The sequence below is a fragment of the Acanthisitta chloris genome, unplaced genomic scaffold (assembly GCF_000695815.1).
Source record: "Acanthisitta chloris isolate BGI_N310 unplaced genomic scaffold, ASM69581v1 scaffold1861, whole genome shotgun sequence".
In the NCBI taxonomy this organism is placed as follows: domain Eukaryota; kingdom Metazoa; phylum Chordata; class Aves; order Passeriformes; family Acanthisittidae; genus Acanthisitta; species Acanthisitta chloris.
Window position 1 is genome coordinate 3,889 of NW_008657810.1, and position 15,592 is coordinate 19,480.

At 38.3% G+C, this 15,592-nt stretch overlaps 1 protein-coding gene across 1 annotated transcript in view; it reads right to left on the bottom strand.

Annotated features, from left to right (window-relative positions):
• Positions 1–750: 750 nt before the first annotated feature.
• LOC103811880 (regulating synaptic membrane exocytosis protein 1-like) overlaps positions 751–15,592 on the bottom strand; it is a gene marked incomplete at its 3' end in the record, with an annotated part of 121,613 nt that continues 106,771 nt past the window's right edge. Inside the window, exons 9-10 of the mRNA XM_009084880.1 lie at positions 3,881–4,224; positions 751–1,658 (exon numbers count right to left, since the gene is read on the bottom strand). Coding sequence (XP_009083128.1) covers positions 751–1,658; positions 3,881–4,224 — 1,252 coding nt within the window. The remainder of the gene's footprint in view (positions 1,659–3,880; positions 4,225–15,592) is intronic.

The window sequence follows — 15,592 nt, forward strand, 5'->3', positions numbered from 1 at the left end:
ACCACAAGTCTTTTCTGACAATGCTTATTTTATCTGTTCACCGTTCATGAATTGATTAACACCTTCAGCAAGAAGAAAGATGTTGTTTAAAAACACACAGAGTACTACACTTATTCCTTACTCCTGAGTGTTACCATCAACAGAAGTCAAACTGACATAGCAGATTTTAAACATACTTGTAAGCTTGGGAGAAAATTCATGTAGAGAACAATTTGGGGAATTCTCATTTCTTTCCTATATATTACTTCTTATTCCCCATATCTTGTCTTTATTAACAATGCATTCTGGTATATCTTTGATTTTTTATTAAATGTAGCAAAAAATCTGCATATCTTAAGACTGATATGTCAGGAAGATTATGATATTTTATAATGGTCTTCTCTTGACTGCTACAGAACTCACTTTTTGGTTCAATTCATCCACAGAAAACTATTCTACATAGACAAAAGAATGAAGCAATGACCAAAGAAGTACAGATACCACTGAAAGAGCAAACTAGAATCCTTGAATTCTGCCAGTTCTAGGTGAAAAAGGGAAGAGAATGAGGAGGAAACTCATCAGCTGATGCTACCTGTAACCACCTCATCTAAGAATGCAAAAGGAAACATCATAAAGCAAATGTAATCAGGTATAAGACACTTCTCAGTTGGGGAAAAAAAAAAGGAAAGGTAAGGGGAAATAGAAAGGTGTATGATTAAAGAAGAGGCAAAGGAGAGAAAAAAATACAGATTTTTTTTTTTTTCCCCAAACCATGGCCATGTGCATAATATACATAAAAGTCCTTACCTTTTTCACTGACACTTTCACTTTCTATCTCCACATCTTCACAGCTAGTATATTCTGGTGTTGATGCCCCTTCTTCCTCTGAGCTACTAACTGACATCTGCCTTTTCTTTCCGCCTCTTTTTGCTCTATGAGGCTTTGGAGGGGATGGCCGCACTGATTCCGACTGGTCAGAGCTAAGGGAATCATTCCTTAGCATGGTCTCCATTTTCTCCCGCTTTGCTTTTCGCATGAGAATAGCAGAGCTAGGATCAAGGCGGCTCTGTTTTTTAAAGGACTCGTGGTTCTTGTATTCTACGTGTTCTATAGGAACTGGACTATGCCTGGGAGTTGGTGGGCTATGATTAGTTAATTGTTTAGAAACAGAAATTCTTACATCACCTGTTCTGTCTATAGAGTACGACCTCTGAGTTTCCACAAGAGATTTTCTGTCCTGAGTTCCCTGTAATTGTGAGCGTTTTCCTAATTTATTCTCAGGTACCTCCGCTTCCTCCATTTCTGTGTGTGGCAAAGCTACATCACTGTGCCTTCTCTCATGCCGTGCTTTAGAAACTTTGGCGTGCATGCGCATCTGCTGCTCCTCAGGGTGTGGTTTTACAGGATATCTTGCCAGATTGGGATCACTCCTGTAACGGGTATGATATTCATCTTCCTTCCTTTGTTTTTCATCATCAGGCACTTTGCCTTCCTCAAGTTTCTCTGGCATGTCTGGGTAGTCCTGTGACTTGCCTTTCTCCAGCCTTCTACCTTCGTGCCGTTCTTTCCGCTCCCTGTCATCTGTTGGTCCTTCTTTTGGAAGTGAGGATTTTGGCACACGCTTACGCTCACTCTTTAAACCTTTGCCATTCTGGTCTGAAACCAATACTGCCTTCTTCCTACAATGAAAAGGAATACAGTAATATAAAGATTTGAATGGAAAACAGAAATACTTGCATCCACAGTTATGGAAAACAGATTATAAACCAGGATAAGCTGTGGCAAGGCAGAAAAGCACTGGATCCATTAACATGAATTAAATCTAATAATCCTCTCATTTACTTTTATTTTTCCAATAGCAAACAACTTCCAGAGTCCACAAAAACATAAATTATGTATAGTCCAATTAACGAGTAAAATCAAAAAGGATGTTAACATGGATAAATACAGATAAAGAGAATTTACCCATGTAAGTAGGAAGACTCAGAGTCATCTTTGTAGTAGCTGCAGCACTATGACGGAGTACTGGAGTAAGTTCTCCACTTTTCTGGCACCAGTCATGAGAGTTACAAACTAACTACACAATTCACTTCAAGTGCCCTGACAATATAGATATAAATACCACCAAATGGAGTATCAACCACATTAATATTACAGAAAGAAGTAATATGGATATTAAAAAATGCAAAAGAGGATATATCCAGAAACAATAATATTTGCCCTAGTTTGCTTAATCTTATTAAAACTCTAAAAGCATGTAACAAATATATGTGTAAGTATATCAAGAAAAGCAATTTGACCCTTGAGATAAATTAATGGTATTCCTTTCTCTAGTAATGAAAGGGGTTGATTTTTATTTTTTTTTCTGTACAGACTAAGCACAAAACAATGAATAATGAAGCTGCATGAGATGAAATTATTTTTTCTCCTCTTTCATCTTTTTGGGAAAATAAGCAAACCAAAGAATCACAAATATGATGGATATTTTTATTTCTCTCATAATTTCAGTTGTCCTTTGGTTTACCAGTTCACATATGAATCCATTGATTTTGAGGAACATTGAGCAGTTATACAGTGTATTTGAGATGAACCTGCACCAGGATAAAGCCACTAGGACTTTGGGTTTTTTTGCACAACTGATACATCTTTGGATTACATATCAAAGATCCTCACAGAAGCATTTGACAGAACAAAGTTGTGCATTATCCAAGTTTAGTTCCCATACCTTCTTCTCTCATCTCCTGTTCCTCCTGAGCTTTTGGCAACAAATGGGACCTGAGCTTAACATAGATGCTCTTCAGTCAGAAACCTTGGACTTCCTTTGAAGGTCTCAGTGACAAATAGAGAACACTACTATTGTAAAATTAAGATAACCATCTCACTTTCAGACAGTAAAGAAGAAATAAAAAATGGTTTGCTGCCCTAAAAAAGACAACTACTCTGGGGGCCTCCCCAGTGATGGTGGGGACAAGTCAACAGAATTAGGGGAGGGCACCGCGTGTTCATTTATAACATACATACATGTAATACCAACCTGAGTTTTGGTACACTTAAACCCAGACAGAGCTCATCACACAGTAAGTTACTAGCCACTGTTCATCGTCCATTTTCAGCTTCAATAGCTAGGAAAAAAATCATCAACTGTTCTGGTCAAGGGAGAATATTCTATGGCAGGCTCTTGTTTTGTTGCCACAGGCTCCCTCCTCAATTACTCTGCCATCTGCCAGGCAGCAGGCAAAAGAGCAGCAACTGCTTCATCACTTTAGCCTCTCTTGATTTGCTGCTCCTCAACCCATTCATCACAGTGAACGCAGCTCAAGCGTTTACTAATTCACTCACTTAAAATGTAATAATTTGCTTCTGCTTGGCTTTATTCTTGTACACAACTTGGTCTGAATTCCAGATAGTACTATGGCTGTTTTTCATGAATGTTAACTTCACAGGAGCAAATGAGCTGCTTTCATTCTATTATTTTTAATAATAAAACTGGAACTAACATTTATAAAAAGCTAACACGTAAGGATATCTAACAGAACTCCACAGGGTGGTTTTTTTTGATTGGGTGTGGGTTTTTCAGGGAAGTGTTGGTTTTAAAAATTTGAGACAAATTAAAGGCTTCCTCTGTTTAATAATGCCAGCTTTGGCATCTAAAAGTAACACACAATTCTATATTAAAAATGTATACCAAAATGCATGGAATTACATGGAAATAACCCTAAAATAGTATTTTTCCCCATTTCCATTGCACAGACCAAATCAGACAATCTATTTTCTATCAAAATAACCTTCCCTGGTCAGTAAATCGACTTATTCTTTGCTTTTACACAGTTCTAAGCATTCACAAGGCCCAGCTGAACTAGCATTGGTAATGGTGAGGCTCTATCAAGACAGAAAGCATTACCTCTCTTTTGGAGGTTCACTTCTAGACCTCGATGAAGCTTGTTTTTGGTCCGGGCCCATAGCTGGCTGAGATACTTCTGCTCCTTTCCTCCGGTCAGGCTGCACACTGGGTGTAGAGACCTCCTGTGATGAGGCAGCTGCTGTACTTAAGGGAGTCTGTGATCTCGATCGCTCTTGAAGCCTTGGTTTCTTTTCTCTCGGTGCATCCGAGCTTCCACCAGTTGCTGTATCACTCAGTGTCCCGTCCTGGCTGGGTGAGGGCTGTGGTCCACTTCCAAAAAACCACGCTCCAGATTTCGTTAGGATTTCTTGTTGCTTTCGACATAAATTGCATACCCACATAACCTAGTTGAAGACAACAAGAAGAGTCAGTGCAGCTACCTCTCAGACCCTGAAATGCATGCTCACTATCACAGAGCAGGTATGATCTCTTGCTCTCTGAACTAGTGAGGCTGGTGCTCATGACAGGACCCAGAACATGCTTCTCCAAGCACTGACTACACTGGCTAGAGCCAAGCATCCTACAGGCACATGCTATGCGAGCTTCTCCAAAATGTGTTCTCAACATACATCAGTCCTACCTGTAGCAATCCTCCCTCAGCCCAGCCCTAGCTCTCTTCTGAACACACACTGACAACATTACCAATGGCTGTTGCTGGTGTTGATGCAGCTAGGGGAGGGGTGGGTTGGGTTGTTTTCATTGGTGTGGATCACCGTCAGGACAGACAAGCCTACCAGACTGTAAACAGGATTTGTACCTCGGGTGGCAGTGTCCTGCCCAGCTAACTTTCAGCTTCTATTGCCACAAACAATTGACACAGTATTTCCCTTTAATTAAATTTTTCTTACATAACACAACATTATCCTGCAAACAAATTCAGCATTTACTGTGCACGGTTTTAGCTACATCTACAGCAACTACTTACCAGAGATGTAATGTAAGACCTAAAGAAATCTACTAATAGAAAACTAAATACACCAATGAAAAGAATACAGAAGTACCATACTTTGTGCTACGTGAAAATTATCATTTACCATCTCTTTGAGTTAGTGCTGTAAATAATAAATAAATAAACGTGTCCTTGGAAAACACGATTAAGCTGTGTACACAAACGGTGCTTCTTGGTTTTTTTTTTTTAATTTACATTTGGGGTTTTTAATTCCTTATACACAGATAAACAGGAGCACACACATTAAAGCAAGACTTTATGTTTCAAGTCTATATACAGTGCCAGATCATCTTATGTACAGGAGCAAATCACCAGAGAAAAATAAAAAGTTGATCAAGACTCTAAAGTGTGTTAAAAAAAAAAAAAAAAAAAAAAGAGGAAAAGACAAAAGGAGTTTTGAGGCAATAGAACAAAAAAGGCAAAGGAAGGATACACAAGAGACAGAAGGACACACAAAATTTTTGTCAGAAATAAAAATAGAGATGAAAGGAAACAAAGCTGATCATTAACAAGGAAAATGCTAAAGAAATCCTTCTCATTTCATACGGAAAGATTAAAAGAATGGGTAAAATTGCAATGAGGGTAAGAAGGCTGAGAAAGTTGGAATGAAAAATATGCTTTTTTTGTTAACACAGGAATGATGCAACAGTCACGAAATTATACAACATTTAAAACCAAAAAGAAGAGAAAAAATCACTTTATGGAAGAAACTACAACAGGATAAAGCTCTGGTACTGAGCTCTCCTATTCTCTGGTCTAAGGAGGAGGTGCATGTTTTATGTGGCAGGAGGGAAACTTTAGGCATTTTACATATTTAAAGTAAGATTTATTTAAGACATCCTAGAACAGACTGTTTAGGTCTGAAAACAACATCAGAACTTCCAAAAGCATTTCTGCACTGTTGGACCAAATGACACAGAGAACACATCCAACTCCTTCCCCTGTATCTGGATTCTGTTATAGTTCTTCTATTTAAGAAGGATCATAAAATAAATGTTACTGTATGAATTTAAAAATCCCAATCTTAATCAAAAGCTACAGTCATTCCAATGGGGGCACAAACATATATTGTGATAAAAATAGATAACCATTAGGAGGATAACAGGAACAGCAACTTGGAAAAAATAAATGCTAGTCCTTTAACAGCAACAACAAAAAAATCCCACAATTCCAAAATGTCTTATATCCTTCATCTACTACACCTCATGATCCAGAGATTCAGTTTATCAGACTACCTGTTCTAAACAGAACACACTTTTAGTCTCTCTGATCATTATTACAGGTATTCAAAAACTAGCTAGACTAAAAGGAAAAAATCCACATTTTAAAATGCCTTTACAGAATCTGACACAAATGTTAACTCCTTAGACAGCAAGTGTGCATGTGTATAAAATCTATGCCAATGCTATAAATCAAAGTATACAACAAAAAATGTTGTTACCTGTATTTTATCAGTTTACAAGAAAAGTTGAAAAAAGTGTTAATAAAAAAAGAAATCAACTGGAGTTTGTTTGAAGGAAGGATAAGGAATACTAAAGTAAAATTCAAATATTCTAATTAAATTACATATATGTGTCTATGCAATCACATTTAAATGTGCAAAGATGGTAACATACTTCATTTACAATTTAATGAATTTGATAATTTAAAATATGCATAAAATATGTAATGAACATCAAGAAATTAGTGTTCATTTGCATAATAACCTTTGATACTGCAATTCATTTTATGCAAAAGGTTAGGAGATACAAACAAATAGGAATAGCTAATGCACAAATAGACACAGAATACTGAAAGAAGAAATACTAGACATGTAAATACAAACCCATTTTCTTACAGCTGTCTTTAAATTCTGCAGTTTGGACACAATATATACCAATCACCACAGATCACACATGTAGGAAATCTGCATTATACTCACACAGAAGCTATACTACCATCCCTGTTTAGGAATATCTTCAGGACTTAAAAAAATGCTATGGTTGCCTTGAGATATACTTGGTCCAAAAGGAAAAATAATAAAAGCTTTTCTTAAAGAGGGAACAAAAAAAATCAAAACTTGAGGTGACAGCTGAGTTTCAGTGACAAAACTGTATATTGAAAAACATTTTTAGAGAAGTATGTGGAGCAAGCAATTTAGCAGCATGCAGGAATTATATCCTGATTGAATATACTGGGATGTGGTCCAAACTAATCTAAACTAAAGCAGGTCTGTGTAATAACTTATCTTAACAATCCACAGATGTTAGGCAACCAAACAAATGCTCTGATGAAGGATTACAGTTCTCTAATGTGGCTTCTGGACCTCCACACGATGCATCAGTAAAATGAAGAGTGTTAGACAATTTTACTCTGGCCTGTCACTTCAAAAATAGTTTCTGTTTACTCTTTTCTGGATGGGGAGTTCTGATGCAGTGCTACAGTAAGTCATTCAAGACATCCAGGGTCTGGTTTGTGTTGTTGGGTTTGTTTCTGCTTTATTGCATCCTTGCATATGTCAGTGCAATTCCACACATGAAGCTATTAAAGAGAACCAGCAAAGGGGTGTTCTTCATTCAAAGGGTTCATATGCATGGCTCTGGAAAAATGTGCATTTTCACAGCATAGCAAAGGGTTCTGGGCTTTAGTGCTACATAACAAAAAAAAAAAAAAACAGTGGCACACACAGGACTCAGCAGAGGTGGGTTAACAGTTCCCACACAGATTCACGTGGAAACTTTACAGGCTGCGTGAAAACATGCTAGAAGGATCCCATGCTTGCCTTCAGGTGGAATACAGGGTATTTCATTCACAGAAAAAATATTCCTCAAACTTACTCTCACAGGTACTGCTGAATGTGATCCACAATGAGGAGGAACAGTATTCCTGTACTAACACAACATGAAATTCCAACTTGAAAAAGCCCATAGTAAATAATACATACAACTAGACACACAGAAAAAGAGCATTTTCAGTTACAAAAATAAGAACAATTCTTCATAATTACATATTTCAAACCTGCATTTTAGAATGCAGAAAAAAAAGATTTGTTAATTTTTTTTAAAAATTCAAATTTGGAAACTTCCAAACATGCACTGGGAGGCTAAAGTCACCTTTGGGGGAGGTTGGGGGGAAGGCATAAAAATGATAGCAAATTCATATGACACATGCAAGGAAAACTCAGACTAAGGTCAGAGCAAGTTTCCCAAATCCTTCACCCAAGCCCAGATTCTGAGGAGGCTCCATAAGGAGCACATTCCTTCATGCTTCATGAGTTTAGAAATTGCAAACCCACAGTTGGGCTGACTCCCACACATCCTGCTTCATCTCTGGGTGGCAAATTGGGTAGCAAGTGTGCTAATATAGCAGGCCACAGGCTATTCCTTACTGAACCTTCACACTGTGTTCATTATTTCCCTTCTAAAGGCTGTACACACAACATTTTTTCAGGTTATTGATTTTGTTAACCTTCCTTCTACGCACTTTTTGAAGACACTAGTTATTTCAGACAGATCTGATTAGGCAGACCCTCTCCTTTGCCTGAGGCACCATTAACTTCAGCAGAGCTTGCCACCACCCTACAAGTCATCTCTTGAAAGTCAGAGGGAAGAAATGTTAACAGTTTGCACTTACAAAACTATTCATTCACAAAATTAAGTCAGATTATGCATCACTTAATGTTTCTCAGATAACATAAAAACATGCAGCAAACCATGAAATTAGTACACAGCATTGCATTTATCTCTTTTGCTATACCAAAATGATTTCTGTAATAAAACCCTAGCTAAAATGTCACAATGGCTTCACTCCATTAAAATATAAATAAATGAACCTGAAAATCTATTTGAATACTTACATTAGTCCAAAATCTTAATAAGTAAACAACTCTACCTTCCTAATGAAATGTGCTTGTGAATCCAAGCTTTCAGTAAATATATTTTTCAAAATGGTGCAGACAGCTGAGTTTGTTCAATAGCTCCTTCTCAGCAAAAAACAAGGCCTTCTCCCCAACCCCCTCCTCTTTTGTTCTTCTTTGGCCCTAGGAGGGTTTCTCTTTCTCCTTCTTGCTCCCAGGTCCCCCATGCCACATATTCCCTTGTATCCTGTTCCTTGACTGTCAGGTTCTCCCAGAACCACTTGTATTTAAAAATTCAGTAGAAATGTATCTGTAATTTTTTTAATAGGTTTCATTTTTGGCACATCTATTCTTTTCTCATGGATGGTACGAAAAGTAGTGAGACCATGTGGCCAGGAACAAAGACAAATGGGGATAAGGGGATGTTTTGCCTATGGCAGTGTCTCAAAATCTCCTGCTAAATTACATCTTGAAATGACACCAATACTAGCACACTAAACTTGCACAAAACCATTTCTGAGCACTGCAGCCAAATGACACGAAATAACCTGCATCTATGCTAGGATCTCTGCTCTACTTCAAAGCAAGGTGGATGCATACAAATTGCTTCCTGGAGGTGCAGCTCAGATACTCCAAAACCTAGGAATAGCCCCAGATTAGGTATATTCTGTTAGCACAGAAGCAGCTGAGGAGTCTAGGTTGTGATTTTCCTGAATTCTCTCCTCTAGACTGAAGGGTTCAAAAGGACCATGCAATTCTCTGCCATTCTCCCCTCCAAGCAGTGAGAGGACCACTTTGCCCACACTGATGCTCATCAACCAGACAGGGCTCAGCCATTTCATGACTGTGACATTAAAGTCATTACAGTTCCATTGCTGTGCAGAGCTTTTTCTTCACAACTTAGGTTTTCAGCTTGATACTTTTATCCCAGTTTGGTAAGAAAAGGAGGATTTTGCTGACAGCTGATTGGGTTCTTCTCCCTTTTCTCTCCACACCCTTCAATAATGTTTTACCCCACTGGACAAATACAATAAAATTTTGCACAGGCATGAAAGTTTTCAAGTGATTATGTTCTTCAAAGTTACATGAAATAGTTCTATAAAAGCCCCATAAATATTTCACTAGTGCAATCTTTTATTGGTGTCACCGAATCGACACAGCAATTCAACTGCAAGACATGTTCACAGGGAACAAAGCCACACTGCTCACAGAACTACATGGCACTTTAAGCCTGTGGTGCCATTTACAACTTTGCCTGAGACCTTCCAGGAGGGATGTTTAAAAATCTGCCTTACCAGAATTTTCCACTTGTACTAGAGCCTGCACTTCAGAGTTAACCAAGATGTTATCTTTTCAAATCTTCTGTGTACTAATAAGGATGCGAGTAAGATGCTTAATTTTCTTCTGCCTACACAGAAGTGACTATAGGCATGGGAGATACATGGGAGTCAAAGAGAGTCCACTCACTTTCAAGTAGACACAACAAAATAAAATGAAATCTTGTCTCTGATGATAGGTTAGTGCCATTAGTGATAAGTCAGCATATCCCACCTTGCTGCCACATGCCACTTAAGAGGGCATAAGCCTGTCACAGGAGTTAGTTAGGTCACATCTGCCAGCTATATGTATATGTCTTTTGTACTGTAGGGCATCAAAAATGGCACCAGATGCCTACTTTTAGGCAACTGAGCACACAGTTCACACATTGATCCTAATTTTATTCCTGGCCTAAGTTTCTAAACTCACAACTACAAACTGCCTATAGAAGGAGGTGGAAAAGATGCAGTGGAGCAATGATTCAAAGAGTTAACATCAAAAGGGTATTTTATGCCAGTTTTGTTGACAGTGCTGTTAGCAAGAGTGTTACTAGTCATTTTAAGATAAAAATAAAACAAAAAACAACTGAGATTCTTCACATGCCCTTCTGCCAAAATCTCTTGGCTACAGCTGCCAATCTTTCAAAAAGCTGCCAACAGCTTAAACAAGAATTAAACATTCTCTAGAATAATCCTGCAGCAAACTGAGTGTTGGAAATGAAAAAAATCAGCTAACTATAAAGTAATAACATGAAGTATCACCTCTAAAAGAGCACACAGCCAGGTTCCAGATACTACTGCAAGGTATTTCCCTGAGAATGCCTTTGGAGTTCAAGGAAAAACCCCAAATCACTTGTAGTGAAGGCAGGGGGGTTTGTCTAAAAATTCACACCAGTATATTTACATAATCGAAATATTCATCCCCTGCAAGTTCTTTTCTAAATCTTCTACACAAATAAATTCATACACACCATTAAAAAAACTACAAAAACTGGATTGTCATAGTCAGAGTTGTGATCTTCTAAAGCAGGACTATAGCTTGGACTAATGGTGAAACTTTGCTTCTGAACTTTCTTGCAGCTCTGGCTTTAAGTCTGCTTCTAAAGGAAATGATCAAAGTTTACAAACTTACAATTTCAAAGGAGATAGAAGAGGCTATTGTACCAGGAGAAAGGAGATGTAAATACCAAGAGACTCAGGAAGCATTAATTACTTGGGCTGATTTGTCTGGGCAAAAAAAAAAGAAGTTTACGGAGCATCAGACAGTACAGGTTTTATTTATCCTCAAGTCACCATAATGAGGCTGAGATCACTTTCTCTGAAACTCAGCAATCCCAAACATCCCAGTGGTTTGATTCCTCCATAGGCCCCATATCTAAGTTTACTCCATTTAAAATCTATTCCCCATATTGTCACTCATCTTGTCCACACTACCCCAGTTTCACCCTCAGTATTTTTATTTCCTCAACAGTGGAAGAATTTGAAGCCCCATCAGAAATCACAGCTTCAGAAAGCTGTGCTTTGGTCTCATTCTTTCCATAGATCAGTTGCTTTTTCAACATTATTTCTCTTGCCTGAATTTCCTTTCGTTTCTTCAGATAACATAGTAGCCATGAATTCCTAGTCACATTTTCTGTAACATCAGTCTCCATTTCTCACAGACAATCAAGCAACACTAGAAATCATTATCTGATAATTTTTTGTGTATTCTTCTAATCTTCTTAAAAACAACAATAAGTTTCATATATCTATTTGAACATTTGGCTCTCTTGATGAGCCACAGAAACATCAACTGAGTCCTCTTAATCCATTTTATAGTTTCCATAGTTACAGATATACATGGAAATAGAAATATTTTTTTTAAAATGACAGAAGTCTAACAAAATAAGGTAAAAGGCACAAAGCAGCTTACAGCTAGGACTGTTATGACATCTTAGCTGTAATTCAGAAAACCAGAGAGAACTCACCAGAAGCTTTCCACTCCATTTATCCACTTATTTATTTACAAACTGCAGCAAAATATATTAATGCTCAGAACAAAACTGTCTTTAGTAGTGTATGAGGGTGTACATCATTTCTGCAGGAGCTTGCACTACAACACCATTACTTATCTTTTTACACTATTCTTTATATATTTTAATACATCTTTTTCATATTTTCGATACAAACTATGTCAAAACACGTAGCAGTAGAGAGAGGGAAGAATGGAAAATAACTCATGACAAAAGAAATTCAAATGTGTAGCTGTAGAGAAGTTGTAAAGAAGGTTAGTCACAATGGAAACAGTTAAAACTGAAGAGTAGAATTCTTAAAGGAAAAGTTCATGGAAAGAAGAGTGAGTAGGTCAGCTGATGCAGGTCATAGGGGAGTTGATAGGCATGAATTACATTCTGATTTTGCATTCTCAAACACACACATAAAAATATTAGAAATAATGGTTTGGACTCTCCATTCTTGAAGATATTCAAATCCCAACAGGACACAGCCCTGGCAACCTGACCTACTTGTATTTGCTCTAAGAGGCCCTTTCAAACATCAACCTCTGTGTGATTCTCTATGGAACAAAGCACTGAGAAATGGCCCTATTGTTCTTCAACTATGTTATGTTCTTTATTGCTCAAAGGCCTGTCTCTTTTTCTGTCTCACTGTCTATACAGGTTTCTGCCCTAAAGGAAACAGTATGTAAAATCTGAAAAGTTCTCAGTGGAGAGGCACTGTACTCACAAAAGGGACTATGGAAAGTCTACAGCATGTTGACCCATTTTCTTCTAGAGTACACACAAGTGGCTGTGAACATAGCTACTTCCTCAGCTATGTGAAAGCTTAAGATGACTTTCATCAAAAGCTGGTGGAGTGACTGAGTCCCTGAAAGCTTCCAATAGCTAGTGAGAACCAAGATATCTTAAATTTATAGTATATATGTGTGTTTGTATTCATCTCCAGAGATTTCAGAGATTAGGTCTCTTTGTTGTTGGAACAAGGGTGTCCCCTCTAGATCTGAGATTCTCAACCTGTAAAATGCATGTCACTGTTGAGTTAATCAGAGGTGTGGACTGGCCTTGACAGCCACCAGGAACATGGGGTCACTAGGAGATCTGTTCCAGGCACCTCTGTCTGCAGAGAGAATTCAGGGGAAAGAGCAACAGACATAGGAAACAAGCAAAGCTTACGGAGACTGCTTGGATCCACAGGAAGAGACAGTGGAGCAAAGCACTATGCAGACATGATGTAAAAATCCAGGGGCTGTGAGAAAGAGGAGGATTATTACTGGCTGTGTAAATAGGGCTAGAAGGCAATGGAGAATGGCTGGCAGTTCAGGATTATTTCTAGGGGGACTGAGCTGAATATAGAGCAGAGTGACAATCATGTTAAGACAAAGATTTTTATGGATGACATAACCTGCCAAGGGAACATAAAGAAGCATGTGCAGCACGTTTGGATCTCTCAGTTCAAAAATGTCCTAAATCCTCTGTTTGGGAGGAGAAAAAGCATATTTTTGACATATGGCAGGATCATCTCGTTGCAGTGATTGCTGTGCAGCTTGGCAGAGTTCTTCTCTGAGCACTTGGACTGATCATCTTTTCACTCACAGAGAATCATGCCTTTTGCCTCTCTGAAGGACTGATTTCACTCACAGAGAATCATGCCTTTTGAGTCAGTTCTGCTTACACAGAATTTCTCTCTGTTCCCCACCAACTCCTATGCTGGGATGTTCTGGCTGCTGAGTTTTGCTTGGAGCTCCCACATCCCCAAGTCCACACAAAGCCTAGGATAAAGCTGCAGAGCCTTACAACCAGACTGTGAAATTAGGCATCTAAGGACTGATTTCACTCACAGAGAATCATGCCTTTTGAGTCAGTTCTGCTTACACAGAATTTCTCTCTGTTCCCCACCAACTCCTATGCTGGGATGTTCTGGCTGCTGAGTTTTGCTTGGAGCTCCCACATCCCCAAGTCCACACAAAGCCTAGGATAAAGCTGCAGAGCCTTACAACCAGACTGTGAAATTAGGCATCTAAGTTACAAGTGACTTAGTGAGGCAGAGTGTGACACCAAAGTTATGCTTTCTCCTGTTCTGGGCAGCTCCACACACACTCCTGGCTCACCATCACTGTCTGGGATAGTCAGCACCCTTGGTCCAGTCCTTGTGCTGTTCCTGGGCAGCTCCACACACAGCCCTGGCTCACCATCACTGTCTGGGACAGTCAGCACCCTTGGTCCAGTCCTTGTGAGGCTGAGCGCAAAGATGTAAAATGGTCTCTGATCTCTCACAGATACTTTGCTATATTGCATACAGATGCAGTACTAAACACAATCCAGATAAACCTAGAAATGTGAGCTTAAATAACCAAAATCATTACCAACCTCCACCAGCAAGCAAAAAGCAAGCATTCTCAGTGAAAGAGTAAAATTGACAAATGATTGCACATTATTTTCTAACTATTTACTTTTTAGAATAAAAAAAAAAAAAGAAAAAAAGAGGTGTGGACAGAACTTTTCACACTTGAGAGATGTTAAGCATCATATGGTACCTACTTGCAAATGAGTATTTTGCAACAATTAGTACTGCCCACTAAAGGTTTTTACAAAACACCAAATAGGATTATGCCCTGTACATGTTATATGCATTCATGTTTCACAGTCTATCCCAGACCATGTTAATAGTAACATGTTAATAGTACATGTTATCTACATTCATGTTTCACAGTCTATCCCAGACTAATCCATCACTTTGTACCTTTCTTCACACAATCAGAAATACTTAAGCTCAGTATTTTTGTATGAATATAACCTCATGGAATGCTTATAATTACAGAAGGCAGATTCTTCCCACTTGAATATCATCACAGCAACTTCTTAAATGCTTAGAACACCTATGTTTAAAACAAACAAATGCTTTTTTTTTTTTTGTGCAACATTCTACCTTACACAGCAACCTGATCTCCTCTTCCAAAAAAACTACCAGACTATCCTGAGAAACCACAACATAGTGTAAGAGTTGGCTCAACATCTTATTTGCAGTTTGTCCCTTACCAAAAGGATGACACAGTAATTTTGGCTTTTTGTTGTTTGGGTTTTTCTTAAATTTCATCTTTGTTGATCCTACCTTCTGAGATGTCCATGGTCCTTTCTTTTAATTCTCCCACCTCTTGCTCCAGGTGCAGAGTCTGAGGCTAAGTTGGTTAAGTCTGTGCTATCTGTGCTATCAAGCTCGAGCTCAAAGGAATCTCAGTAAATCTGGGATGGAAGATTTGAGGAAGGGGAAGAGAGAATATCAGTGTTCTACAACAAATTTGAGTGGAAATATAAGATTATTAAAAAAAGGAGGAAAACAATGTTTTTTTGGTAAGGAAGAGTGTAGACTTAGGAAAGCAAAGACTTTAGGGTGACTGAGAGAGGGTTAAACCACTGTGAGTTTGAATATGGAAGACTTAAAATATAAGGAAAAGGAAAATGGGGCAGGAAAATGCAGTAGGAGTTTTGTGCCAGTGTAAGAATATTACCAGTTTTTTAACTGATCTAAACAACACACTGTTGACAAACAATTCACAGACCAGTATTAATATCAGAAGTTTACTATCCTGAATTTGCAATACTACTGGCAGACCACAC